This window comes from Poecilia reticulata, chromosome 12 (genome assembly GCF_904066995.2).
Source record: "Poecilia reticulata chromosome 12, P_reticulata-male-v2, whole genome shotgun sequence".
Taxonomy (NCBI): Eukaryota; Metazoa; Chordata; class Actinopteri; order Cyprinodontiformes; family Poeciliidae; genus Poecilia; species Poecilia reticulata.
In genome coordinates this window covers 24533393-24561114 of record NC_088841.1, presented here as the reverse complement: position 1 = coordinate 24561114, position 27722 = coordinate 24533393, and the positions used below count along the sequence as shown (strand labels likewise).

Here is a 27722-nt window from a genome sequence, read left to right as displayed (position 1 = left end):
AACAGAACTTGGTATCGTCACATGGCCACAATGACAGATATAAACAGAACAGTTACACAATTAGAAACAGCTCACCTCTCTGATGGTGGAGATCCAGGAGATTTAAAGAAAATGAGCGCATCCATTGACCCATCACTCTTAAAGGACACACAGCTGGGTTCTGGTTCTGGTTCTGGTTTGAGTCTCTGATGGATCCTGACAGAAACATGATGATTAAAACTGAATCTGTTCAGTCTGGATGAAGCAGCAAAGAGGAGCAGCAGCAGCTTCATCACCACGTCTGTTTTGGCCTGATATAGTGAACGCTGTGTGAAAAGGGCTGTGGACAGTTAGAGATGGTGACCTCACCTCTGACCTTTGCTCTGGCTCTCATCTTCCCCACACAGAGTGGTTTTAGAGGGAGGGACTCCCTCCTCTCTGTCCTCACACTGATCCATGCTGCTGAATTCACATCAGCTCACACACACTTTCTAGCTTCACCTGCAGAGGAAACACACATCATTCATCTGCACATCAACTCTGATCATCCTTTACATCATTAGAGCTGGAAAAAGATCAGCTGCTCCTCCTCTGATTGGCTCTTCTTCTCTGCTTCATATCAGTGTCGGGTGAATGCAGTCAGACAGCAGAGAGGCAGATGAAGCTGCCATCAGCTGCTGCACTTCTACTATCAGTCCACTAGATGGAGACATAGAGCAACATTTACATTCACTGAATCACTGACTGAACATCAGGAACTGAACATCCATCCATCCATTTTCTTTCACCCTTGTCCCTCAGTGGGGTCGGGAGGGTTGCTGGTGCCTCTCCAGCCAACGTTTCGGGCGAGAGGCGGGGTCACCCTGGACAGGTCGCCAGTCTGTCACAGGGCAACACAAAGACACACAACCATGCACACACACTGTCACACCTAGGGACAATTTGGAGAGGCCAATTAACCTGACAGTCATGTTTTTGGACTGTGGGAGGAAACCGGAGTACCCGGAGAAAACCCACGCATGCACAGGGAGAACATGCAAACTCCATGCAGAAAGACCCCAGGCCGGGAATCAAACCCAGAACCTTCTTGCTGTAAGGCAACAGCTCTACCAACTGCGCCACTGTGCAGCCCACTGGAACTGAACATGTGCTCCATAAATACTTGATGATGTGATTGAATGAAACACATGTTGGCAGCTATTCTGGCCATTGAGAGGCTGCCTGGTTCATACAACAAAATGTCTTGCTGTGAACACTCGGCCTCAGATGCTATGTGAACAGAACCAAACAGGAAGCGACTTTTGTAGAGAACCACAGCTTGCCAGCATGTTCCTGAAACTTGCTGGCAGGAAGGAACAGACCTTGGAGAAGTTGCAAGCTCAGATCGGAAAGATTGACAATTAGTTTGGTTGTCTGGAGTCATTGAAATGTAACAATAAGTCTTTAAAGCAGATGTGAAACTTAACAGATTTGGCCTGATCCAAAATAAATTATTGTCAATCAAAATCAATCAAATTTTATTTGTATAGCACAATTCACCAGCAAGGCATTCCAAAGTGCTTTACATCATCAAAAACACAGAGTCATGCTACATATAATCAACAATCAAAACATTACATTAAGTCATTAAAAACTTAACAAATTTTGTTTCAAAGCAACTCTAACCAGGTGGGTTTTTAGTCGAGATTTAAAGGCACTCAGTGTTTCAGCTGTTTTACAGTTTTCTGGAAGGTTGTTCCAAATTTGTGGTGCATAGAAACTGAATGCTGCTTCTCCATGTTTGGTTCTGGTTTCCACTAGATGGAGACATGGAGCAACATTCACATTCACTCTGACTTCTCTACTACTTTGTTTCACAATTAAACTCTCCAAGTGAATTATCTGGTCCATAAAAGATGACAATTTATTAATCTCACTGGACAAAATACACATTTTAACAATAATATTTAATTTTGAAAGGAAGAAGCAAAACAAAAATGGCAAAGATCAGAGATTGATTTTAGGAAAAGATAAACATGAAGCTGTGGGGGTTTTTTCACATAAGAAAACAACCATCAGCTGTTCATAATGTTGTTCAATTCCAGTTATCATTAATTTAATAATCCTGTAGATTAATTGCCATTAACAGATTAAACTTTGAGCTAAAATCAGAAGTGAATGTTTTCTCCAAACATCAGAAAGCAGAAACAAACAAGAAAGTTCCTGAAGATGAAATTAAACTAGGAAACAAAGCAAACTTACAGTTTGGTCAAACGATCCAAAGAGTTGTAGAATAACAGACTGAGACCCAACAGAACCAGACTGGTGTCACACCTGAACAGGTGAGTTTAAACTGATAGTGTTATGAGAGAAATGAGGACAGATCTGCTGGTGTCTTTTTGCAACTAGTCAGACTGGACTGGTTGCTCATATTGACTTAGACTTCTGCTGCTGTCTGTAAACATAAACCCTTATTATCACTCCCAGTTTGTACTGTACACAAACTGCTCCTGTTATTCTGGGGATTCAGGTTCTGTTCAGCTGTACTGGAACTAAAATATGTTTAACTTTGAACCAACTGGACTCTTGAATTGATTTTTCTTCCTATGGTGCTGAAAATATAACCTGCATTATGAATGATTATTAAACACAGATTAAGCATTTTTAAATTATCTCAATATGTCAGTGATGGTAGAGAGAGATCAGAACTTGAAGCTTTTTGTTGTTTTTACCTCAGATTTGCCAACAGTCCTTTATTCCTATTATCAATTTGATAGGTACAGTAGTAGGGGCTCCCGCACTTCCCATATCTGCGTCCTATTTTTCAGCAAGTAAAAACTGTTTAATCCGTTGTCAATGTCGTAACCTGTTTTTCCGAGCCGCCTTCAAACGCAACATGAGCGCTATGACACTCACGCTGGGTTTACACCTGTACAGGTGTGTATTAGAATCATGGAAATAAACCAGCAAAAAGCAAACAACTTTTCACATCCCCCCCCCAAACTAACCGATTGAGTTGTTAGATGCAGGTAATGTTAGCTAAATTATGACTAGCTAATATTAATACAGCACCGTAAGCTTGTGAACAAGTAGCCTGTAGGTCTATGTTCAGCTACGTCGATGCATTTTGCCCCCCCAAAATAAGTCGATGCCCCCCTGTTAAATTTGTCTGGAGCCAGAGCTGCTGTGAACACTCAAGACTCAGATGCTGTGTGGGAAACATTCAGGAAGTGATTCTTGTTGAGAACCACAGCTCAGTTTCAGTTCCTGAAACTTGCTGGAAGAAAGGAACAGACCTCGGAGAATTTACAAGCTCAGCTTGGTGAGATTGATCATCAGGTTGGTTGTCTGGAGTCGCCATTGAAATGTAACAGTAAAACTTTAAGGCAGATGGGGAACTTAACAGAGCTGGCCTGATCCAAAATAAAGTATTGTCAATCAAAATCAATCAATCAAAATTTATTTTTTATAGCACATTTCAGCAGCAAGGCACTTCAAAGTGGTTTACATTATCAGAAACACAAAGTCATGCAACATGGAATCAACAATCAAAACATTACATTAAGTAGTTAAAAACGTAATTGATTATGTTTAAAATTCAACTCTAACCAGGTGGGTTTTAAGTTGAGATTTAAAGGCACTCAGTGTTTCAGCTGTTTTAAAGTTTTCTGGAGGTTTGTTCCAAATTTGTGGTGCCTGAATTTCCTGAATGCTGCTTCTCCTCGCTTGATTCTGGTTCTGGGGATGCAGAGCAGAACCAGAACCAGAAGATCTGAGGGGTCTAGATGGTTGGTACAACAATAACAGATCTTTAATGTATTGTGGTGCTAAACAGTTCAGTGATTTATAAACTAACAACAGTATTTTAAAGTCTATTCTCTGAGCTAGAGGGAGCCAGTGTAGGGACTTTAAAACTGGTGTTATGTCTCTATCTTCCTGGTTTTAGTCAGAACAAGAACAGCAGCATTTGGATCAGCTGCAGCTGTTTGATTTATTTGTTAGTCAGACCTGTGAAGACGCTGTTGCAGTAATCAATACGGCTAAAGATAAACGCATGGATGAGTTTCTCTAGATCGCGCTGAGACGTAAGTCCTCTAATCCTGGAGATGTTCTTCAGGTGATAGAAGGCCGACTTTGTGACTGTCTTAATGTGACTCTGAAGGTTCAGGTCAGAGTCCATCACTACTCCCAGGTTTTGGGCTGATTGTTAGGTTTGGTTGTCTGAATCTGACTCCCCCTGTGTCAGTCATGGAAGGCTGGCTATCTCAAATTCTCCAGGATGTTATGAACAAGATGCTCTGCTCCCACTACCTGCTCCTTTCTCCATGACATCTATGGACCTGAACCAGAGCTCTACCTGTGTCAGCTGATGACCGCTCTATCACTTATCAAGTACTGTGGCTGGGGGGCGATGGACAGTGTTCACTGACTTACCTACAAACACACTTCAGAGTAGCGATAAACACACACTGTAAACTCACTGCCTTTGCTGACCCCGTCCCTCATCATGTCCCTGTACTGCAGCCTCAGCTGCTGCAATGAACCAGGCAGCTGCGTCGCTCATTGGGCTTCCTGTGCTGGGACCCGCCCACCACCATCACCCTCTTCTCTCTCACTTCTCCTGCTCCTGAACCACATGTTCTGTTTTTATGTTGGCAACATAAACAACTTGTCATGTGCAGGGTTTTTTTCCAACCTCATTTCTGTATTTAGACAAACTTACAACAGCAAACAGTGGATCATTTTAAAATTGGTAATAGCATTTTCTACCATCATAATGTAAAAATACAAGTAGTACATGACTGAATACCAATAACAATTTGCAGTATTTTAATGCAGAGTGAAAAAAAAGACCAAAATATAAGAAGGTGGAATCAATGGCGCTATGGTTTCTGATAGGTGTGAAGCACCAGGCTTAACTAATTATGAATGTTTGTGATTTGGAGCAGGCTAGTTGAACAGGATAAAACGCTATTTCAACCAATGTGCTACTGCTTTTGGGAAACAAAATCAAGGCTTTATTAAGCCAGGATATCTGAAAAATACTGGCTTAATCTGCTATTCTTGTTTTGTAAAACAGCTCTCAAAGTTTGAATTCAGGATAAAGACATATGAAGCAGTTTGTTCAGGAAAAGAAAACAAGAAACATCATCTGTTTATGTTGTTTGATTGCAGTTCATCACTAATCTAATAATCCTGAAAATTAACCTTTAAAACAATGTTTCTCAACCTTTTTTGGCCCAGCGCCCCCCTAGCCCTTATCCAGGTCCCTCACTGCCCCCCACCAAAGAATTTGTAGGCTACTTTGCACTGACTATTATTTTATCATTGATATTACTATCACTATTGTAGATGTTTTGATTTTTATGCTTGTTTCTGTATTTATCATCAAAAATAATTTCCCAGAGAACAAAAAAGTCATGGGAATAGAAATTATTTTCACAGGTGTCTACAAAAAATGCAATGAACATTCAAGTTAAAATTGGTAGGACTAACAGCAGCCAATCAGAGTGGAAAGAATATTCTTATTTTGTACAATTTTTTAGTTGTTAAATGTTGCACAAAATGACCAGATAAAAGATGTAAAACATGCCAGTTTAAACTTTGAACTATTTGCAATATGACAGTGCTCTGCAACATTAAAACATGGATAGAACTGTAACTACATTAATCATAGCTCTTCTTCTCTTCAGTGTTTGTCAGTTTCTCGTGGTGCAGCTCTGTGCTGCCTTCAGGAGAATGGGACATCAGAGTATCATCCATAAAACGTCACCCACATGGCATTTATTATGCAAACCAGAGCTTTCAGTGGAAACACAAAAGTTCCAGGTCCTTTTAATGCCATACAAATATGAGACAGAAACATGGATTATATCTTTATATAGACCTGTCTATTGATTTATAGATTAATAGTTTTACTGGACAGAAATGACAAAGAACAAATCTGGTTCTTAATCAAATCCTAGTGAGTCAAATTGAAAGTGTCATGGAGTCATCAGCCTCATGACATTAACACTGACATGAAAAATAATATTCCATCCATCCATCCATTTTCTTCCGCTTATCTGGGGTCGGGTCGCGGGGGCAGCAGCTTCAGAAGGGAGGCCCAGACTTCCCTCTCCCCAGCCACTTCTTCCAGCTCCTCTGGAGGAATCCCAAGGCGTTCCCAGGCCAGCCGAGAGACATAGTCCCTCCAGCGTGTCCTAGGTCTTCCCCGAGGCCTCCTCCCGGTGGGACGTGCCCGGAACACCTCACCAGGGAGGCGAACAGGAGGCATCCTGGACCAGATGCCCGAACCACCTCAACTGGCTCCTCTCAACGTGGAGGAGCAGCGGCTCTACTCTAAGTCCCTCCCGGATGACCGAGCTTCTCACCCTATCTCTAAGGGAGAGCCCAGACACCCTGCGGAGGAAACCCATTTCGGCCGCTTGTACCCGTGATCTCGTTCTTTTGGTCATGACCCAAAGCTCATGACCATAGATGAGGGTGGGAACGTAGATCGACCGGTAAATCGAGAGTTTCGCTTTTTGGCTCAGCTCTCTCTTCACCACGACGGACTGGTACAACGCCCGCTTCACGGCAGACGCTGCCCCAATCCGCCTGTCGATCTCCCGCTCCCTTCTTCCGACATTCGTGAACAAGATCCCCAGATACTTAAACTCCTCCACTTGAGGCAGGACGACCCCCCTGACCCGGAGAAGGCACTCTACCCTTTTCCGGCTCAAGACCATGGCCTCGGATTTGGAGGCACTGAGCCTCATCCCGGCCACTTCACTCTCGGCTGCGAACCACTCCGGTGAGAGCTGCAGATCACGTTCCGATGAAGCCAACAGGACCACATCATCCACAAAAAGCAGAGATGCGATCCTAAGGCCACCAAAACGGATCCCCTCAACACCTCGGCTGCGCCTAGAAATTCTGTCCATAAAAGTAATGAACAGAATCGGTGACAAAGGGCAGCCTTGGCGGAGTCCAACTCTCACCGGAAACGAGCCCGACTTACTGCCGGCAATGCGGACCAGACTCTGACACCGGTCATACAGGGACCTGACAGCCCGTATCAAAGGGCCCGGTACCCCATACTCCCGGAGTACCCCCCACAGGGCCCCCCGAGGGACACGGTCGAACACCTTCTCCAAGTCCACAAAACACATGCAGACTGGTTGGGCGAACTCCCATGCACCCTCCAGGACCCTGCTGAGGGTGTAGAGCTGGTCCAGTGTTCCACGACCAGGACGAAAACCACACTGCTCTTCCTGAATCCGAGGTTCGACTACCCTCCTCTCCAGGACCCCTGAATAGACCTCACCAGGGAGGCTTAAGAGTGTGACCCCCCTGTAATTGGAGCACACCTTCTGGTCCCCCTTTTTAAACAGGGGGACCACCACCCCAGTCTGCCAATCCAGGGGAACTGTCCCCGATGTCCATGCGATATTGCAGACTCGCGTGAGCCAACACAACCCTGCAACATCCAGAGCCTTAAGGAACTCTGGGCGGATGTCATCCACCCCCGGGCCCTGCCACCGAGGAGCTTTTTGATCACCTCGGCGACCTCGTCCCCAGAGATTGGAGAGCCCAACCCAGAGTCCCCAGGCTCAGCTTCCTCAACAGAAGGCATGTTGGTGGGATTGAGGAGGTCTTCTAAGTATTCCGCCCACCGGCCCACAACGTCCCGAGTTGAGGTCAGCAGCACACCATCCCCACTATAAACAGTGTTGGTGCTGCACTGCTTCCCTCTCCTGAGATGCCGGATGGTGGACCAGAATCGCCTCTAAGCCGTACGGAAGTCTGTCTCCATGGCCTCTCCAAACTCCTCCCACGCCCGAGTTTTTGCCTCAGCGACAACCTGAGCCGCATGCCGTTTCGCCCGCCGGTACCCATCAGCTGCTTCTGGAGTCCCACAGGCCAAAAAGGCCCGGTAGGACTCCTTCTTCAGCTTGACAGCATCCCTCACCGAAGATGTCCACCAACGGGTTCGAGGGTTGCCGCCGCAAAGGGCACCAACAACCTTGCGGCCGCAGCTCTGATAGGCCGCCTCGGCAATGGAGGTACGGAACATGGTCCACTCATACTCAATGTCCACCACCTCCCCCGGGACGTGCTCGAAGTTCTGCCGGAGATGAGAGTTGAAGCTCCGTCTCACAGGGGACTCCGCCAGACGTTCCCAGCAGGCCCTCACTACACATTTCGGCCTGCCAGGTCTGACCGGCTTCCTCCCCCACCACTGGAGCCAACTCGTCACCAGGTCGTGGTCAGTGGACAGCTCCGCACCTCTCTTCACCCGAGTGTCCAAGACATACGGCCGCAAATTCGATGAGACGATGACAAGGTAAATCATTGAACTGCGGCCTAGGGCATCCTGGTGCCAAGTGCACATCTGTACGCCCGTATGCCTGAACATGGTGTTCGTGATGGACAATCCGTGACGAGCACAGAAGTCCAACAACAGAACACCACTTGGGTTCAGATCGGGGGGGCCGTTCCTCCCAACCACGCCTCTCCAGGTCTCACTGTCATTGCCCACGTGAGCGTTGAAGTCCCCCAGTAGAACAAGGGAGTCCCCAGGAGGGGCACTCTCCAGTACCCCCTCTAAGGACTCCAAGAAGGGTGGGTAATCTGAACTGCCGTTTGGCCCGTAAGCACAAACAACAGTCAGAACCGTCCCCCCACCCGTAGGCGGAGGGAGGCTACCCTCTCGTTCACCGGGGTGATCCTCAACATACAGGTGCCCAGATGGGGGGCAACAAGTATGCCCACTCCAGCCCGACGCCTCTCACCGTGGGCAACTCCAGAGTGGAAGTACATCCAGCCCCTCTCAAGGAGACTGGTTCCAGAACCAGAGCCATGTGTCGAGGCGAGGCCGACTATTTCTAGCCGGAACCTCTCAGCCTCGCACACTAGCTGGGGTTCCTTCCCCACCAGAGAGGTGACGTTCCACGTCCCAAGAACCAGCTTCTGCAGCTGAGGATCAGACCGCCAGGGTCCCCTCCCTCGGCTGCCGCCCATAGCACAATGCACCCGACCCCTTTGGCCCCTCCGGCAGGTGGTGAGCCCATTGGAAGGGGACCCACGTCTCCTCTTCGGGCTGAGCCCGGCCGGGCTCCGTGGGTAAAAGCCCGGCCACCAGGTGCTCGCCATCGTGCCCCACCTCCAGGCCTGGCTCGAGAGTGAGGCCCAGATGACCCGCGTCCGGGCGAGGGAACACCAGATCCAAAGTTTGTGTCCATCATAAGGGGTCTTCGGGCTGCGCTTTGTCTGGTTCCTCACCTAGGATCTGTCTGCCTTGGGTGACCCTACCAGGGGCATAAAGCCCCAGACAGCATAGCTCCTAGGATCATTGGGACACTCAAACCCCTCCACCACGATAAGGTGGCAGCCCAAATAGAGAGGGCTTCAATAATATTGAAGAAATAAGTATATCAAATCTAATTAAAAACATAAATAAGTGATCAGTTCTTTACTGTTATGGTCTGTAAGATATTTATTCTCAGTACTAGATGTGGTCTCAACAAACCCATGACATTTCAACAATATCATTTTACCTTTTATCTGGAAATAGTGTCTGTTTATTCTTGGCATACAGTCTCTGTATTAATTATTGCTCGAAAGGTCTTGCCATACCAGTTTATTCCTCTGTATTTACTTTAGTTTCTTAGTTTATTCTTGCATTTTGTTCTTCATTCATTTCCATTTAGTTTAATTTGATTAGTATTATCCTCTTGGTTTACTGCTATGTCCACTTTAGTTTCTTTCCTGTTGCTAAATTTATTTTATCATTTATCCATTATAAGACGAATAATATAAGACGAATAATCTTCACTCATCACCTGCTGCGCCGCCTAATCTTCATGTGTTTCACTTCATGTGTTGATTTTTCACTGTTCAGCTTCGGATTCTGTGTTTTTATGCCATAATTCACATCTAGTTCATCGCTCCGTTTTATGTCCAGCTTCTCCTGTTTCAGAGTTTTGCACAATGTGCGCGTCTTTTTTTTTTTAAGCCCCTAAGGTGCAGGGCGGTCGGGAAGCGTATCGATGGGGAAATGGCAGACTGACATAAACCTTTTAAAACAACAGAAACAATTTCCGCATTCTGATTATTAAAATTTAAAAGTGCTGTGGTACCGTTGTTCTATCCACCCCGTTTCATACCTGACCGCTTACAGCACTGGTGTTAACGCTATAAAATGAAAGCTCTCTATCGTGGTATCACCTTTGGAGGGATTTCTTTATTTCTTTATTTAAATTGGTTCATTTTTCAGAGGGATACACAGTGAGGGTATCGTGATTTTAGCTACCATTTGCAGGAGAACAAAGCTGCGCCAAGAAGCTAACGGAAGCTAACAGAAACTAACAAACACTGAATAGAAGAAGAGCTGCCATCAATACAGTTGCAACTAAGCATGGTTTAATGTTACACAATACAGTTTTACCAAGTTGCTCAAAGTCTAAACTGGCATTGTTGTGCATTTAAGGTGCAAAGTTTACCTTCGACTAAACCCCCCCCAAAGGCATCCCAGCACCCCCCTTTGGTAAAAATGTCCGCCAGCGCCCCCTGCCGTCCTCTGAATGCCCCCTGGGGGGCGGTACCGCCCACGTTGAGAACCGCTACTTTAAAAGGAAGAGAGATGAAACTTTGATCTGAAATCAAAAGTGAATCTGTTCTCCAAACTTCAGAGAGAAAAAACAAACAGGAAAGTTCCTGAAGACAAAGTTTAAGTAGGAAACAAATCAAACTTACAGTTTGTTCAAACGATCCAAAGAGATGAAGAACATCTGAACAACAGACTGACTTTAAAACTGAAAGTAAATGTGAGGGATTTTGTGGCTGATGATGTCAGAACTCACATGGTCTTTAGTTTCTTCTTTCAAAGCAGAATAACCAGAAAGTAGATCTGATATGAAATCAGAGGAAACAAAATAAAATCCTCATGAGGAAGAAAAGAAGTTTTGATGAAAATAAAGGAATCATGAGGAGAAACGAGCCCAGAAAACAGAACAGCTGCTTTATTCATTCTGCAATAACTGGTCAGAATATAAATACAAACAGAAAATAATCAGAAAAGTTTAACTAAACTGTAGTTCCTATATAATCATTGATCATCATGTTAGTGAGGTGAGCAGAGTGAGGACAGTCTCAGCTGAACAGGTTCTGCTGATCCAGGTTGAAACCCTGATTTCATTTCAAACATCAACCTGAATTTAATGTTTTGTCTCTGTGTGAGAGCTCTTGTAACTGAGTCTAGATCTATAAAAGCAGAACTAGAGGTTTGTTTCTGATCAGACTCCTTGTTTCTCTTATTTCCTGTTTTGTTTTTTTTAGTGAAAGTCCAACTGAAACGGTTTCCTCCAGTGAGCTGAGGGTCCGTTCAGACCTGAGCTGTTCGTTTTTAGCTGTGACTTTATAATCATCTGATGTGTTTGATTGGCTGTTCAGTTCAGTGAGGTGGGTCTTCCAACACCTTCCTCTAGTTACTGGACAGATTCATTCTTTGATAGCAGAAATTTCCTCAACAGACTAAAAGACAAATCTCAGTCCTGGTTTCTGAAACATTTAAAATCTGTGATAATTTTATAAACAGATCTAACCAGAAATTCAGGATACATTTTTCAGATGAGCTTCCTCTATTGCAGAAACATTTCATAACTCACAAACATTTCAAAATTTGGTTTCTCAAATATGGAGGGACTCTGATTTTATAGCACATCTTAGGTAAGATTTTCTACACAGGTTCAGAATAAAGTTAATACCAAGAAATTGCATCAGTTTAAGTGTTTTAAATGTGGAGATGATTAATTTTATACTGACTCAGATTTATAGTCCTATCCTAATGTCATGTGGCCTGTTCAAGTCCATAATATAAAGTTATAGTTTAGAGCCTGATGTGACTTACTAGACATCTGGCTCCACAGTAAATATTCATTTACTGTCAGAGCATTTACACTGTCTGCACAGCAGCAGCATTTGTACCAGATGCTGGTACAAATGCAGCATCTGGTACAAATGCTGCATTTGTACAAATGTAGGTTGTATATTTTACAAATGTACAACCTACATTTGTAAAAAGGTTGACCTTTTTACAAATGTAGGTCAAGTGCAATAGTTGGCAAATTGACCACTAGATGGCAGCAGAGAGCCTCCTACTATAAACTATTGCATGGAGCAGGAGAGTTTAAGGGCCTGAAGCCCCTCAACTTTTAATCTGGTCCCTCTTCCAGAAAGGGTGACAAGGGGAGAGTTAAGAGTTGAGTCCTGCTAATGGAGCTGATTTTAAGTCAGGCAAACAGACTAGAGTACTACAACTCACCACTTTTACTGCAGGCAGTGGGATTGAGCTGATTGAGCAAACTTCATAAAGTTTGAGCAAAAACTGATTTTAGACAATCAGAGGGTAAAACAAAAACCAAGAAAACAACTGGAGTACCATGTGTAAGCATTTTATTTCAGATCATGATGTTACAGTGATTTAATGCTGTGTAGAGTTTCAGTGGCTTTAATGTATTCAGTCTACAGACAGTTGATTGTTCTGATGTTGGACTCATCCAGGTGGTGAATCTGAACAAACTGGGTCATGATTGAAAATTTCACTGTCCTGAGTTCATGTCAGGCTCAACTGCAACCACTGCTGGTTGATCTTGTTTGGGGATTTTTGAGACTGGAAAAATGAACCTGTTGCTCGTTGTCACCTCTCGTCTCCCAGGTTCATTGATGCCGTGTGTAAAAGTGAAACCAAGACAACAATCACTGTTCAACTTCACAATCAACTAGAATTTATTCAAACAATCAAGTGGATAAAATCACACCAACAGCCTAACATATTCCTCAGAAACCAAAGCCACAAAGAAGAAATTAATTACCTTGGAAACATATAAAAATACAAAGACCCGTCTCCAGAGAGCGCTGTGTGGTTAAAGCCCAGGGATCTGATTGGCTGTTTTAGCTCAATTACTTTTTTATCAATGTGTGTTTTTACTGTCTGATGCATTCTAATGTTTAGAGTTGGTCTCTGCCTGTGTACAAACAGCACCATGTCATGAAGTGCTACCTGTACGCCAGCGACCCTGCAGGTGTTACCAAGGATGAATTCATCGCCGTCTAATCCTCCCTGCATATTTTCCCAGGGTAGGAACAATTAATGTTTTCATTTCATAAGGAAACATTTTTCTCAAGAAAATGGGCCGAAGTTTATCAGCTATCTGTATTTTACATTCTTCCAAACTGCCTCAAACTGGTTCCTGAACCGCACAGAGCTCTACAGACCTCTGACCTCTGACCCAGGGCATCAAACAGCAGATTCTGATCATAAAAATTGGCACACATTTCTTATAATATCTTTAAACTCTTATAAAACAGACATTAACAGCTTCAATACCAAAACATCTGTTACACTTAACATTTTCTGGTTAGTTTTCAACTTCTTTGGTTATAATGAACTAAAACATTTTCAGATGAATATATGACTTACACACTTGTTAAGACTGTGGTTTAATATAAAAAAAGACCTACTGATTAGAGTAATTTTAATCAAATGTTGCTCATTATAACTAAGAAATATTTTCTACTGATCAGATTATTGATTAAATCATGAATCTAAATCTAATCGAAATTGAGGCCTACTCAAAACACTCAGGATCAATCTAATATTTCTACAAGTGCTATGGTTAAACATCACTAAAAGAATAATCAAACTAAAATGTCCAACAGGATGTTTGAGCCGCTTCCACCAGATGAACCAGACGATGCAGCAGCTGAAAATCAGGCGCCTCTCTGGGACAGGGAGGACGCTTCAGAAGCACTTGTGGTGGACGATAGCTGGACCGGACTCATTGTACTCCTGCCTGCTGATTAACATATGTTGGAAGGTGGAGAGATTGGCCAGGATGGAGCCGCCAATCCAGACCGAGTACTTCCTCTCTGGTGGATAGGTGATCTATTCACAATGAAACGACAAGGTCAAGAAAAACATCCAAGTTTGAGAGGAAATCTTCAATAATCCATGTTCTAGATTTCCATCAAGATTAAAGTCTGCAGGTTTGTTGTTGGTCAAGTTTCATTTCTCAATCTCTGTAGGACATTATCAACTTGTTTCAAAATAACCAACTGCAACAGCTGTATTAGGTTTCTGGATTACCTTTGACCTGTGAACTCATCCAGGTATACTGCAGCAGGTCAATGGGCACAAAGGACCTTCATACCTTGATCTTCATGGTGGATGGAGCCAGGGCAGTGATCTCCTTCCTCATGCGGTCAGCGATTCCAGGGAACATGGTGTTACCGCCGGAAAGGACAATGTTGGCAAACAGATCCTTACGAATGTCAACGTCACACTTCATGATGCTGCTGTAAGTGGTTTCATGAATACCTGCATAATCCATTCCTAAAGACAACAGGTACAGGTCACTGAAGTTTGGGACCAGCAACAAGTTCACTAAATGCTACTGTAGAGATATGAAGTGCATTGGATCTTAGGGTTTGATCATTGACTCATTACAGACCGATGAAAGACGGCTGGAAGAGCGCCTCTGGGCAGCGGAAACGCTCGTTGCCAATGGTAACGACTTGGCCGTCAGGAAGCACATAGCTTTCCTCCAGGGAAGAGGAGGAAGATGCCGTCTTCATCTCCTGCTCAAAGTCCAGAGCCACATAGCAGAGCTTTTCCTTGATGTTGTGCACAATCTCACGCTCAGCTGGAGATCAGAATAAAAGGTCATAGCAGAATACAAGGTCAACAAGGTCAAACCTTAAAGGCTGGTTTAATTCTGACTGAGCTGTACAATTGGTAGTGTAGATGTAGCCTCTCTCTGTGAGGATCATCATCAGGTAGTCTGTCAGATCTCTGCCAGCCAGATTCTGACGTAGGACGGCGTGAGGAAGAGCGTGGCCTTCATAGATGGGCACAGTGTGGCTGACACCATCACCAGAGTCTATCACTGTGCCTGGGAGATTAAAGTGCAAGTCAGTAAACAAAGCCATCATGAGTCACTTCAGAAGCCAACTCTGTTTCATAATTCCCTGACCTGTGACACAACCGGAGGCATACAGCGACAAGACAGCCTGGATGGCCAAATACATGGCAGGAGAGCTGAACGTCTCAAACATGATCTGGAAAAGGAAGAGGGTTCGTCTCACTTCTCTTTACAGATAACGAAGTAGAAGAAAGTCTCTCCTCTGAACTGGGTCGGGTCAGAACTCACCTGGGTCGTTCTCTCCCTGTTGGATTTGGGGTTGAGAGGAGTTTCTGTCAGTAGGACCGGATGTTCCTCCGGAGCGACACGGAGCTCGTTGAGGAAGATGTGATGCCAGATCTGAAGAGTTCAGGTTGACCACAAATTAAGACGGTACGGCCATTATGAAGGACAAAATGCCAAGATTTTAATGGCTTTAAATTAGGGCAGCAGTCTTTATATCAGAACTTTCAGAGCAGCTACTGAGCTTTAAGCCTAGACACATTTTTCTGCATTAGTTACTGATAAACCCAGAGCATCAGAAGCAAACTTTAAGTTCACTGTTGGAACCAATAGCCTCATGTTAACAGGTATGTAAAGTAAATCTCAGCTTTAACTCACCTTCTCCATGTCGTCCCAGTCGGTGATGATCCCGCGCTCGATGGGAGACTTCAGGGTCAGGATGCTTCTCTTGCTTAGGGCCTTGTTTCCCACAAAGCTGTCCTTCTGGCACATTTCCACCATCACACCCTGCACACAAACTCAGTCAATCAAACTGCTACATCATCACACCTGAGACTGATGAAGGTGGTGCAGTTCCTACCTGGTGTCTGGGTCGCCCAACAATGGAGGGGAAAACGGCACAAGGAGCATAATCCCCAGCAAACCCAACCTTGAGTATACCGGAGCCGTTGTCAACAACGAGAGCAGCAATATCATCCTCCATTTCTGAAGAGAAACAAGACAGACTGTCTTCTTCCAATAAAACCTCAGCGGGGTTTAGCTTGAAGTCAGACAGGATGTGAACAGTGATGAAAGTAGGAAAACCTGCCACCACACCCAAGTGGACTTACAGCTAAGCTAAAAGCGAACCCTTTCCGTTTGCTGCTTCCCTCCATATTGCTTGCTAATGTAGAATGCATTTTATTATCATTATACAAGTTAACAATGAAATTAAAAGCCCTTTTTCCAGTGCAGACATGTACATTAAAAAGAAGAAATGCACGTAAAATGTATAGACAAAAATTTACCAAATTTAAAAATACAGAATATGAATACGTAGAAAATATATATAAATATTGCACAGAGACAGTGTTGTTGCACAGTGTAAATATTGCACAGTTAATATCACAAGTGATTATACTGTAGGTAGGTACTGGGGAAAGAGGGGAGAGGGAGAGGAAATAAATCAGTGCATGTGTGAATTTAGGATTGTTACAGCTGTAGGGAAGAAACGGTTTTTGATTTTGTTTGTCCCCTGCCAGCATGCCTAGGTGGACCCCATCTGGGGGAAAGGAGGGCTGATATATGGATCCCATATGGGTTTGTCCACGGGTTCCATGGTGGCCCTACATGGGCCCACATGGCTATGCCCATTTAGAGCCCATGTATGGCCCATGTAGGTTGTGCCCCAACATGGGCAAACCCATGTGGGGCCACAGTGGAACCCTCAGACAAACCCACATGGGACCCATATATCAGCACTCCTTTCCCCCACTTGGGGCCCACCAAGGCATGCTGGCAGGGTCCTTGTCCTAAAGCACCTGTAGCACTTCCCGGAGGGCAGTAGGTCAAACAGTTTGAAGACAGGGTGGGAGTTGTCCTTCAGGATGTTTTTTGCTCTCTTAAGGCACCATGAGGTGTACATTTCCAGCATGGAGGGGAGAAGGCAGCCAATGATTCTCTGTGCTGCTTTGACAACCTTCTGAAGCCTCTCCCTGTCTGCCACGGTGCAGCTACTTTCTCATGCTGCGATACAGTATGTCAGCAAGCTCTCAATGGATGAGCGGTAGAAGATCAGCAGCAGTTTGGGGTCCAGCCTGTCAGTTGGGGTAATAAAACCTCCAACATAATTTCTTTGAACACTGGTTCAAGGAAATGAACCAGTGTTCAAAGGTTTTGAGAATGATTGAAATGTTAATTTTGACAAAGTCTACTGCTTCAGTTTTTATAATGGCAATTTGCATATACTCCAGAATGTTATAAAGAGTGATCAGCTTAACAGCAATTAATTGCAAAGTCAGTATTTGCCTAGAAAATGAACTTTATCCCCCAAAACACATTTCAACTTCATTGCAGCCTTAAAAGGACCAGCTAACACCGTTTCAGTGATTGCTCCATTAACACAGGTGTGGGTGTTGATGAGGACAGGGCTGGAGATCAATCTGTCATGATTAAGTAAGAATGACACCACTGGACACTTTAAAAAGAGGCTGGTGCTTGGCATCATTGTTTCTCTTCTGTGAACCATTGTTATCTCTAAAGAAACACTTGCAGTCATCATTGCACTGCACAAAAATGGCCTAACAGGGAAGAGTATCGCAGCTAGAAAGATTGCACCTCAGTCAACAATCTATCGCACCATCAAGAACCTCAAGGAGAGAGGTTGCAGTGTTGCCAAAAAGGCTCCAGGGTGCCCAAGAAAGACCAGCAAGCGCCAGGACCATCTCTTAAAAGTGTTTCAGCTGCGGGATCAGGCTACCAGCAGTGCAGAGCTTGCTCAGGAATGGCAGCAGGCAGGTTTGAGTGCATCTGCACGCACTGTGAGGCGGAGACTCTTGGAGCAAAGCCTGGTCTCAAGAAGGGCAGCAAAGAAGCCACTTCTCTCCAGGAAAAACATCAAGGACATACTGAAATTCTGCAAAAGGTACAGGGGAGTGGACTGCTGAGGACTGGGGTAACGTCATTTTCTCTGATGAATCCCCTTTCAGATTGTTTGGGACATCTGGAAAACAGCTTGTTCGGAGAAGACGAGGTGAGCGCTACCACCAGTCTTGTCTCATGCCAACTGTAAAGCATCCTCAAACCATTCATGTGTGGGGTTGCTTCTCAGCCAAGGGAGTCGGCTCTCTCACAGCCTGGCCTAAAAACACAGCCATAATTAAAGAATGGTACCAGAATGTCCTCCAAGAGCAACTTCTCCCAACCGTCCAAGAGCAGTTTGGTTATGAACAATGCCTTTTCCAGCATGATGGAGCACTTTGCCATAGAGCAAAGGTGATAACTAACTGGCTCAGGGAACAAAACATAGAGATTTTGGGTCCATGGCCTGGAAACTCCCCAGATCTTAATCCCATTGAAAACTTGTGGTCAATCATCAAGAGACGGGTGGACAAACAAAAACCTAGGAATTCTGACAAAATGCAAGCATTGATTGTGCAAGAATGGACTGCTGTCAGTCAGGATTTGGTCCAGAAGTTGATTGAGAGCATGCCAGGGAGAATTGCAGAGGTCCTGAAGAAGAGGGGTCAACACTGCAAATATTGACTTGCTGCATTAACTCATTCTGTCAATAAAAGCTTTTGTTACTCATAATATAATTGCAATTGTATTTCTGTATGTGATGAAAACATGTGACATACACACATGAAAACCAGAGGGCAGCAGATCATGTGAAGATATATTTGTGTCATTCTCAAAACTTTTGGCCATGACTGTACTGAGCCCCCTGCTGTTTAAACTGATGACCCACAACTGTCTTCCCAGATTTAACACCAACCACATCATGAAATATGCAGATGACACAACAATTATGGGTAGCCAAGCGATGACATTTCATTTCCAATTTTACTTTTGTTTCTTTGTGCAATGACAGTAAAATAAGTCTAAGTCTAACTTCTTGCCTGGGTCCTTCAGTCAGAGCTGCTGAATGGTACCAGCTGGGCAGAGGAACCCACACTCCATTCATAACATATCAATTTTGACCAGTCAAACTTTATTTTCAGATATCTCCAAATGAATTAGATCTTGAATTACACGGCTTTTCTATTTAAGATATCTTAAATGATCATTCTGACTAGTCAGAGTGACGTTACTCATATCTTGAACATGTTTTGTATAGTCAAAATGTCCCTGACATTTATTAAGTTTAATAAAACAATAAAAAGTAGAAAAAAGGGAAACATGTTTGAAAACGCACCGCATTCATGTTGAAAATTGGTTGACAGCACTATTAAGATTTTCAAAGCTGTTTGATGTTCAGAGCATTCGGTTTGCTGGAAATGATTCTGAAGCAGTCTCAAAATCCATGATGTTTTGCGTTCTCCGCATATCCAACATTGCCAAGTTCTTTCAAAGTTGTGGCTTTTATTGACAATTTTGTGCAGGAAACATAAAATTCTGCAAACAACTGTTTTGAGAGCACGAAGGGGCTTCCACACAATTCTTAAATCAGATATCTAAAAATTTAATTTAGACTATTCATAAGTTAGATATATATTAGATTGTAATAATTAATATGTGTCACTTCAAATGACAGATTCAGTGACACCATTTTAGATATCTTGAGGGGAATTTTCATCCATCCATTTTCTTCCGCTTATCCGGGGTCGGGTCGTGGGGGCAGCAGCTTCAGAAGGGAGGCCCAGACTTCCCTCTCCCCAGCCACTTCTTCCAGCTCCTCCGGGGGAACCCCAAGGCGTTCCCAGGCCAGCTGAGAGACATAGTCCCTCCAGCGTGTCCTGGGTCTTCCCCGAGGCCTCCTCCCGGTGGGACGTGCCCGGAACACCTAACCAGGGAGGCGTCCAGGAGGCATCTTGACCAGATGCCCTCAGCCACCTAAACTGGCTCCTCTCGACGTGGAGGAGCAGCGGCTCTACTCTGAGTCCCTCCCGGATGACCGAGCTTCTCACCCTATCTGTAAGGGAGAGCCCAGCCACCCTGCGGAGGAAACCCATTTCGGCCGCTTGTACCCGTGATCTCGTTCTTTTGGTCATGATCCAAAGCTCATGACCATGAGGGGAATTTGAATTTTGAGGGGAATTTTGACTTGTCAAAATGTAATTGAAAAAATGGTGAATTACGTTTCTTACTATTCAGAATGTAAATGCAGGTATCTTAAATTACCATCCTGGATAGTCAAAATGTAGTTTTATCTAGTAAAAATGCATTTTTAGATATCTGGAATGTAATTACGGATAATCAGGCGAAAACAAATTTATGATAAAACGGCCTGCCATAGAGCAGAACCAGAACCAGAAATCAGCACGTCTGATTTCCATAGGCATAATAAAAGAGTAGACCCACATTGGCACAGTTTATTCAAATGATCCAAAGAGTTGATGAAGAATATCTGAACAACAAACTGAGACCGATACAGAACCAACAGAACCATTGATGTCACACCAGAACAGATGAGTTTAAACAGAAAGTGTTATGAGGAGAAAAGAGCCCAAACTAGTCTGACTGGTGAGTCTGACTGGAATTCAGGGGTAAGTTTATCTGTTGATTAATCTGACTGATTGAACAAATTTCAACATTAATATTATACAATCATGTGTAATAATGTTTTTTTGAAGGAAGCAACAGGAAATTGTTGTGTTTGACTTTAATGGTGTAGATCAGAGTTTGATACCAGGAAATAAAATCATGAAGCAGTTTGTTCAGAGAAGAAGAAAAGAAACATCAGCTGTTCGTCATGTTTGATTCCAGTTCATCAGTAATCTAATAATCCCTGTAGATCAGTGTTTCTCAACCTTTTTTGGGCCAGCGCCCCCCTAGCCTTTATCCAGGTCCCTCACCGCCCCCCACCAAAGAATTTGTAGGCTACTTTGCACGGACTATCGTTTTATTCTTAAAGTTACTATCACTATTGTAGATGTTTTGATTTTTATGCTTGTTTCTGTAATTATTATCAAAAATAATCACCTAATCGTCATGTCTCACATCATGTGTTGATTTTTCATTTTTCAACGTCAGATTCTCCGTTTTTATGCCATAATTCACATCTAGTTCGTCGCTCCGTTTTATATCCCGCTTCTCCTGTAACAGAGTTTTGTGCAATGTGCGCGTCGTTTTTTGTTTTTTTTAAACCCCCTAAGGTGTGCAGTGGTCAGAAGAGTATCGATGGGGAAAAGTCAGACTGACATAAACCTTTTAAAACATTGGAAACAATTTCGGCATTCTGATTGTTGAAATTTAAAAGTGCTGTGTTGTTCTATCACAACTATTTCATACCGGACCACTTACAGCACCGTGTTAACGCTATAAAATGAACGCCCTCTATCGTGGTATCACCCATGGAGGGATTTCTTTATTTCAATGGGTTCATTTTTCAGAGGGAGACAAAGTCAGATTATCGTGATTTTAGCAATTACATGTTTATAAGAGCCATTTTCTGTTGTCCTTCCATGGAAGTGGGCAGCATCCAAATAGACAATAAAACACTTTTAAATATAAGTTGCTGCTTTGACATGATCACAGAACAGCCAAAATATATGTACAAAAATACCAAACAAAGTTAATCTCAGCAACGTCATCAGCCGGTGTAACGCTGAACTGATGCGGCGAAGCTACCAGTAGTAGGAGCGAAGCTGCGCCAGAAGCTACTAACACTGACTAGAAGAAGAGCTGCCATCGATACAGTTGCAGCCAAGCATGTTTTAATGTTACACAATACATTTTCAGCAAGTTGCTCAAAGTCTAAACTGGTATTGTTGTGCATTTAAAATGTCAAGTTTACCTTCGACCAAACGCCCCCCAAAGGCATCCCAGCGCCCCCCTTTTGTAAAAATGTCCGCCAGCGCCCCCTGCCGTCCTCTGAACGCCCCTGGGGGGCGGTACCGCCCACTTTGAGAACCGCTACTGTAGATTAACCTTCAAACAGCAATGATTAAACTTTGGTCTGAAATCAGAAGTGAACCTTTCACTTCTGATTTAAGAGAAAAGAAACAAGAAGAATGTTACTGAAGACAAAATTCAAGTAAAAAACAAATCAAACTCAGTTTATTCAAACAATCCAAGAGTTGGTGAAGAATATCTGAACAACAAACTGAGACCGATACAGAACCAACAGAACCATTGATGTCACACCAGAACAGATGAGTTTAAACAGAAAGTGTTATGAGGAGAAAAGAGCCCAAACTAGTCTGACTGGTGAGTCTGACTGGAATTCAGGGGTAAGTTTATCTGTTGATTAATCTGACTGATTGAACAAATTTCAACATCAATATTTTACAATAATATGTATTAATATTTTTTGAAGGAAGCAACAGGAAATTGTTGTGTTTGAATTTAATGGTGTAGATCAGAGTTTGATACCAGGAAATAAAATCATGAAGCAGTTTGTTCAGAGAAGAAGAAAAGAAACATCAGCTGTTCATCATGTTTGATTCCAGTTCATCAGTAATCTAATAATCCCTGTAGATTAACCTTCAAACAGCAGAGATTAAACTTTGGTCTTTGGTCAGAAACTTTGGTCTTTGGTCAGAAGTGAAAGTGAACCTTTCACTTCTGATTTAAGAGAACAGAAACAAGCAAGAATGTTCCTAAAGACAAAATTCAAGTAAAAAACAAATCAAACTCACAGTTTATTCAAACGATCCAAAGAGTTGATGAAGAATATCTGAACAACAAACTGAGACCAATACAGAACCAACAGAACCATTGATGTCACACCAGAACAGATGAGTTTAAACAGAAAGTGTTATGAGGAGAAAAGAGCCCAAACTAGTCTGACTGGAATTCAGGGGTAAGTTTACCTGTCGATGACTGTCGTTGGCATTTTGAAACAAACTCATGGGTTTCATAGATTTTAGTGCAACACAAATATTTTCTCTAAACTGATCTCAGAGCAGCTTCTGGTCCTGCTCTGGTTCTGGTTCAGAAGCTGCTCTGAACCAGAAGTTGATTTTTGCTCTTTTCCAGCATCTGGAAGATTTCAGCTCCACAGTTCACAATGTTGCATCAAAACGGCACCAGGAAATAAAGAGGGTGTACTTACTTTTGACCATGACTGTAGAGAAGATTGATGGTTAAAAGAATTAACAGTATTAGTTTAATTAGCATGTCATAGAGGAAAAGTGCAAATTCATTTTCAGAGGTATTTTCACCATACCTCTGAAAATACCTCAGAGGTATGGTGAGGTATTGTGCTCACCATACCTCTGAGGTGCTGTGGATTCTAAAGGAATGATAGTTTCTGTGAGGTTTTACAGCCCCTGGACTTTCTTAAAAAAAAAAAATAATTAAAAATTACGCTAATGTTTATATGTCTCCAAGCATGTCCAACCTGGATAGGCACATACTTAATGTTCCACCAGAAACCCGTGAAAAAAAAGGTTGAGGTCCAGCGGACCTCAACCTTTATATATATATATATATATATATATATATATATATATATATATATATATTATATATATATATTTATATATGTATTTATATATATAAATATATATTTATATTTAAATAAATATATATATTTAAATAAATATTTTAAATTTATTTAAAATTTAAAATAATAAATTTTAAATAAATTTATTTATTTTTAAAATAAATAAAAAATTATTTTTAACTAAATATTTATTTTCCAATCTAAAATTTTTAATTTTCTAAGCATTTTTTATTTTCCACATTACATTTTTTTTTTTCATTTGCAGTTAAGCAGTCGGACGCTCCATCATGTTGCCATGTTTCAGTTTCTCCTCCATTCAGCAACAGTTGGTGAACAGGTTTAATCCAGTTTAGTGTGATTGTGTTTCTTGCTACTAGCAGCAGAATCCCAAGTAAAAAAAGTATACTTTAATCGATGTACTTAAACTGTACTATTTCGGATCAACTTTTTTGTGCTTAACATACTTTAGTAGCATTTAAATAGTATTAAATTGCAACTAATAGTATACTTTAGTATAATATGTGTACTTTTTTGGAACAACTTAAAGTGTACTTAGTGTACTTAAAAGTATACTTTTTAAATATAATATTTCAGAACTTATTATATTTTGATATAATTATATTTTGAGTGTAATAATTCTGTCATAGAATTATATTAAAAATATTTATTTAATATACTTCAAATATATTTTAAATATACTATTAATATATTAGTAATGTATTTAAATTACACTTAATTTTTATTTTTGATTTCCTGCTATTGATAATAAACTACAAGTTTAATTACATATAATTTGTCATTATTCCTACGTACATATTTTGTACTTTACATGCATAACTACACTGCAGTACTTACATTGTTTTAGGCTACAATTACATGGAAAGATTAATTACACAAGATGCCCAAGGTAATTCAAATATTTTGTTTTATTACTAACATTTTAAAATTGTCCAATTTTACTCACAAATTTATTAACTTTACATAAATGATCAGTTTACACATCAAAAGTGAACACATGAACATGAAAATTTAAGTGTGACAATAAAACATGAAAGTGAGGATCAACGACAGAACATTCCCGTTCACTGCACCTTACAGGAACCTACAAAAAAGAACAATAGAGCAATTAAACAGAGAAAGCATTTGTATTTAAAGAGAACAGAAAAATGGCAAATAAAAAATAATACTTAAAATTTTAAGATGTGGACTCGCCATATATGTGACATTGGGACCCGATGCCTGGGGTGGAAAAACATTTCTGGGTGTCTTCTTTGCCTGTTTATGTTAGAAGTAGAAAAAAAATAGACAGCAATGTCACAGAGTCAGTTGATGTTGGTGTGACCGGTGGACTTCTGCGTTGTGTGTGGTGATCAGACAAACCACAAGACATCAAGTCTGGGTTTGGAGGCGGTCTCCGTTTATTTAATCTGTCAATCAGGAGATATTAGCATTAGCACCTAGCATGTGCTCCAGTTCTCCAGCCCGATCTATACAAAATAATAGTTAGCATGCATCAAATGATATAAAGGTGTAATAGCAACTCAAAGGTAAATTTACAAACACTTATCATTAATACAGAAGGAAAAATAAACATTTGAACAATATAAATGAAAGGATTACAATAGATTATAAAACTTGCCTCTCCCCAGTGGAACAAATAACAAAAGGGGAGAGGAAATTAATAACTTAATATTTATAATAGTCCTGGAGGACCCTGAACAAAAGAAGAAGAAAATAAGGCGGAGTTGGAGGACCAAACCCCTTATAGTAGACACAGAGGAACACAACAACAGTCAAGTAGAAGCAGGCAAATACATGAAAGAACACATTTTGTGGAAATATACAACTATTACTATAGACCCAGTTACATTGGCATTAACTATGAAGCTGTTTTAAGTGTGGACTTAAGAAGACAAACTACCTTAAAATCTTTCCATCCATGATCTGAACACGCTGATCCTTGCAGGGTGGTGAGGGGGACTGGTGGTGCCCATCTCCAGCAGCCATCAGATGAGAGGCAGGGTTCACCCTGGACAGGTCACCAGTCCATCACAGGGCCCTGAACATCAACAACAAATAAAATGTATGAAAGATAAATGTTAGATTAACAAGAAGAGAAAAATTCTTTCCAGTTACCTTTAAATCTAATCATGTTTATTAAGCACTTGGTGTTGGTAACACAGCAGTTTTTGTTGTTGAAAATGTAGCTAGCTCCTCATTGAAAAAACAAACTTACGTGAGGGTGCTGTAGTAACGCTGGGGCAAAGCACAACCCATGTATTGAGGCCTTAGTCCTCATGCCGGTGGTCGCAGGTTCGATTCCCAGCCTGGTGACATTTGCCGCATGTCTTCCCCCTCTCTCATAGCCCTCTTTCCTGTCAAACTACTTTCAAATAAAGGCCACTAGAGCCAAAAAAAGTGCTAATGGTGGAGAACAACTTAAAAAAAACTTACATCATGAAGACGATGTGGAGGTTCATCCTCGGAGCTGGTTGGGGATCTGGTGGAGTCAGAGCTTCGTCTGAGACAGGAAAGTCTTTAGGTTTTCTAACACCTGATTTCTCTGGCTTCATCTTTCATCTTCATTTGCTTAGACTGCAAACATATGTTGAAGATAAAATCATTGATGAACGTCTTAGAACACAACCACCTCACAATATCAAAGTCTCTTTGTCTTATGGAGCTCAATTAAAACCAGGTTAGTTTATGAGTCGCAGCAAACAGCCTCCATGCAGTTATAATATGAAGCTGAATGATTACTATAGTAATAATCATACAAGTCACAATAAAATTGATAAAATAATTATTTAAGAAACCAACGTAAGTTATTTATCTTTACTGCACTGTTTATAATTAAATGAAGATAATTAATAAGCAAACTTACCACCAGCTAGCAACACTTGGCAGCCTTCATCCCCCCGGGCTCCTTTTGTGACACACATTTCATTTTCATCGGTTGTTGTCCCGTTGTGTTGTCGTCTAACTCAGATTAGGACGTCACCCGCTTGAATTTACCAAAATAAGTAACTATTGTCAAGGCCCTCTCTACTTTTAAGGCAATATTATGCAAGTAAAAATAGTGAATTTGAACAGCGTCTGTTATCTTCCTTGCTTCAAGTTTTTTCTTCTCTTTGTGGCGTTTTTTTTAAATAAATGGAAGTGTGCAATACCGCCACCATCTGGTCTGGAATATGAACTGGAGCTAATGCCATTGATTATAAGGTTTTACATCACACATCGGAAAATTGATTGGATACTTTCTTAAAAATTACATCATGATTATCATTTTTTTATTAGTAAAAGATTATTAAGGCACTTAAAAATTCATACATATACATCCATATTTTGTTCACTTAAAGTATACTTTTATTTAATATATTAAAAGTGTATTTTGGTACAATTATTTTAAGTGTATTTAAAGTTCTAATTTCGAAATTGGTACAAGGGTATTTTTAGTATACTTCAGATATACTTATAGGTAGTGCACTTAATATTTAGTATACTTAAAGTGTACTTTCACAAATTTGAAGTATACTAAACTATACTTTTTTTTCACCTAGGCAATCATAGTGGAAAAAATATTCTTGTTCTGTGCCGTTTTCTAGTTATTAAATTTTGCACAAAATGACCAGATAAAAGATGTAAAACAATGGCAGTTTGAACTTTGAACTATTTGCAAAACGACTGAGCTCTGCCACATTAAAACATGGATAGAACTGTAACTACATTAATCATAACTCTTCTTCTCTTCAGTGTTTCTGTGAGTTTCTGGTGGTGCAGCTCTGTGCTGCCTTCAGGAGAATGGGACATCAGAGTATCATCCATAAAACGTCACCGACATGGCATTTATTGTGCAAACTAGAGCTTTCAGGAGGGGCATCACTTATCATTTATTGACGCTCACCACCAGTAATCTTCACTCATCACCTGCTGCGGCGCCTAATTGTCATGTGTTTCACATCACGTGTTGATTTTTCACTGTTCAGCGTCGGATTCTCTGTTTTTATGCCATAATTCACATCTAGTTTGTCGCTCCGTTTTATGTCCCGCTTCTTCTGTTTCAGAGTTTTGTGCAATGTGCACATCGTTTTTTTTTTACCCCCCTATGGTGCGTAGCATTCGGGAAAACGCTTGTTGTTTTAAAAGGTTTAAAACAACAAAAGGTTGTTTTAAACCTTTTAAAACAACAGAAACAATTTCTGCATTCTGATTACTGAAATTTAAAAGTACTGTGTTGTTCTATCACCCCCTTTTCATACCGGACCACTTACATCACCGGTGTTAACGCTATAAAATGAACGCTCTCTATCGTGGTATCACCCGTGGAGGGATTTCTTTATTGAAATGGGTTAATTTTTCAGAGGGATACACAGTGAGGGTATCGTGATTTTAGCAATTACATGCTTATAAGATAAGTTGCTGCTTAACATGATCACAGAACTGTCTAAACATATGTACAAAAATACCAGACAAAGTGAATCACAGCA

The 27722-nt window shown here is 41.7% G+C and overlaps 2 protein-coding genes across 4 annotated transcripts in view; both read right to left on the bottom strand.

The window, feature by feature from the left end:
- The window catches only part of LOC145554191 (NLR family CARD domain-containing protein 3-like), a 28331-nt gene extending 17582 nt beyond the window's left edge, over positions 1-10749 (bottom strand). Inside the window, exons 1-3 of one of the 2 annotated variants that reach the window (XM_081613685.1) lie at positions 10699-10749; positions 349-480; positions 76-195 (exon numbers count right to left, since the gene is read on the bottom strand). In XM_081613685.1, the coding sequence (XP_081469811.1) occupies positions 76-195; positions 349-437 (209 nt within the window). In that variant the 5' untranslated portion in view covers positions 438-480; positions 10699-10749. Of the gene's footprint in view, positions 1-75; positions 196-348; positions 481-2220; positions 2371-10698 lie in introns of those variants that run through there. The other variant, XM_081613684.1, reaches the window with a different exon arrangement.
- Positions 10750-12381: 1632 nt separating this feature from the next.
- LOC103474020 (actin, cytoplasmic-like) lies at positions 12382-26450 on the bottom strand. 2 transcript variants are annotated; one of them, XM_081613442.1, is made up of 10 exons: positions 26120-26450; positions 25690-25830; positions 15727-15851; positions 15525-15653; positions 15153-15263; positions 14976-15060; positions 14733-14894; positions 14454-14645; positions 14154-14335; positions 12382-13888 (listed from the first exon to the last, which is right to left on the bottom strand). In XM_081613442.1, the coding sequence occupies exons 3-10, from the start codon at positions 15847-15849 to the stop codon at positions 13745-13747; spliced, it is 1128 nt and encodes a 375-aa protein (XP_081469568.1). In that variant the 5' UTR covers positions 15850-15851; positions 25690-25830; positions 26120-26450; the 3' UTR covers positions 12382-13744. The 2 variants fall into 2 exon arrangements, with proteins under 2 accessions (XP_081469568.1, XP_081469569.1); XM_081613443.1 differs by lacking the exons at positions 25690-25830; positions 26120-26450 and adding an exon at positions 20156-23180.
- Between the last annotated feature and the right edge of the window lie 1272 nt (positions 26451-27722).

Coding starts and splice junctions, on each gene's coding strand:
- LOC103474020 (XM_081613442.1), bottom strand. CDS start 15,849: ATGGAGGATGATATTGCTGCTCTCGTTGTTGACAACGGCTCCGGTATA. Junction 15,264..15,524: donor ACTGGGACGACATGGAGAAG/GTGAGTTAAAGC, acceptor TGAACTCTTCAG/ATCTGGCATCACATCTTCCT. Junction 14,336..14,453: donor CTTCCAGCCGTCTTTCATCG/GTCTGTAATGAG, acceptor TGTTGTCTTTAG/GAATGGATTATGCAGGTATT.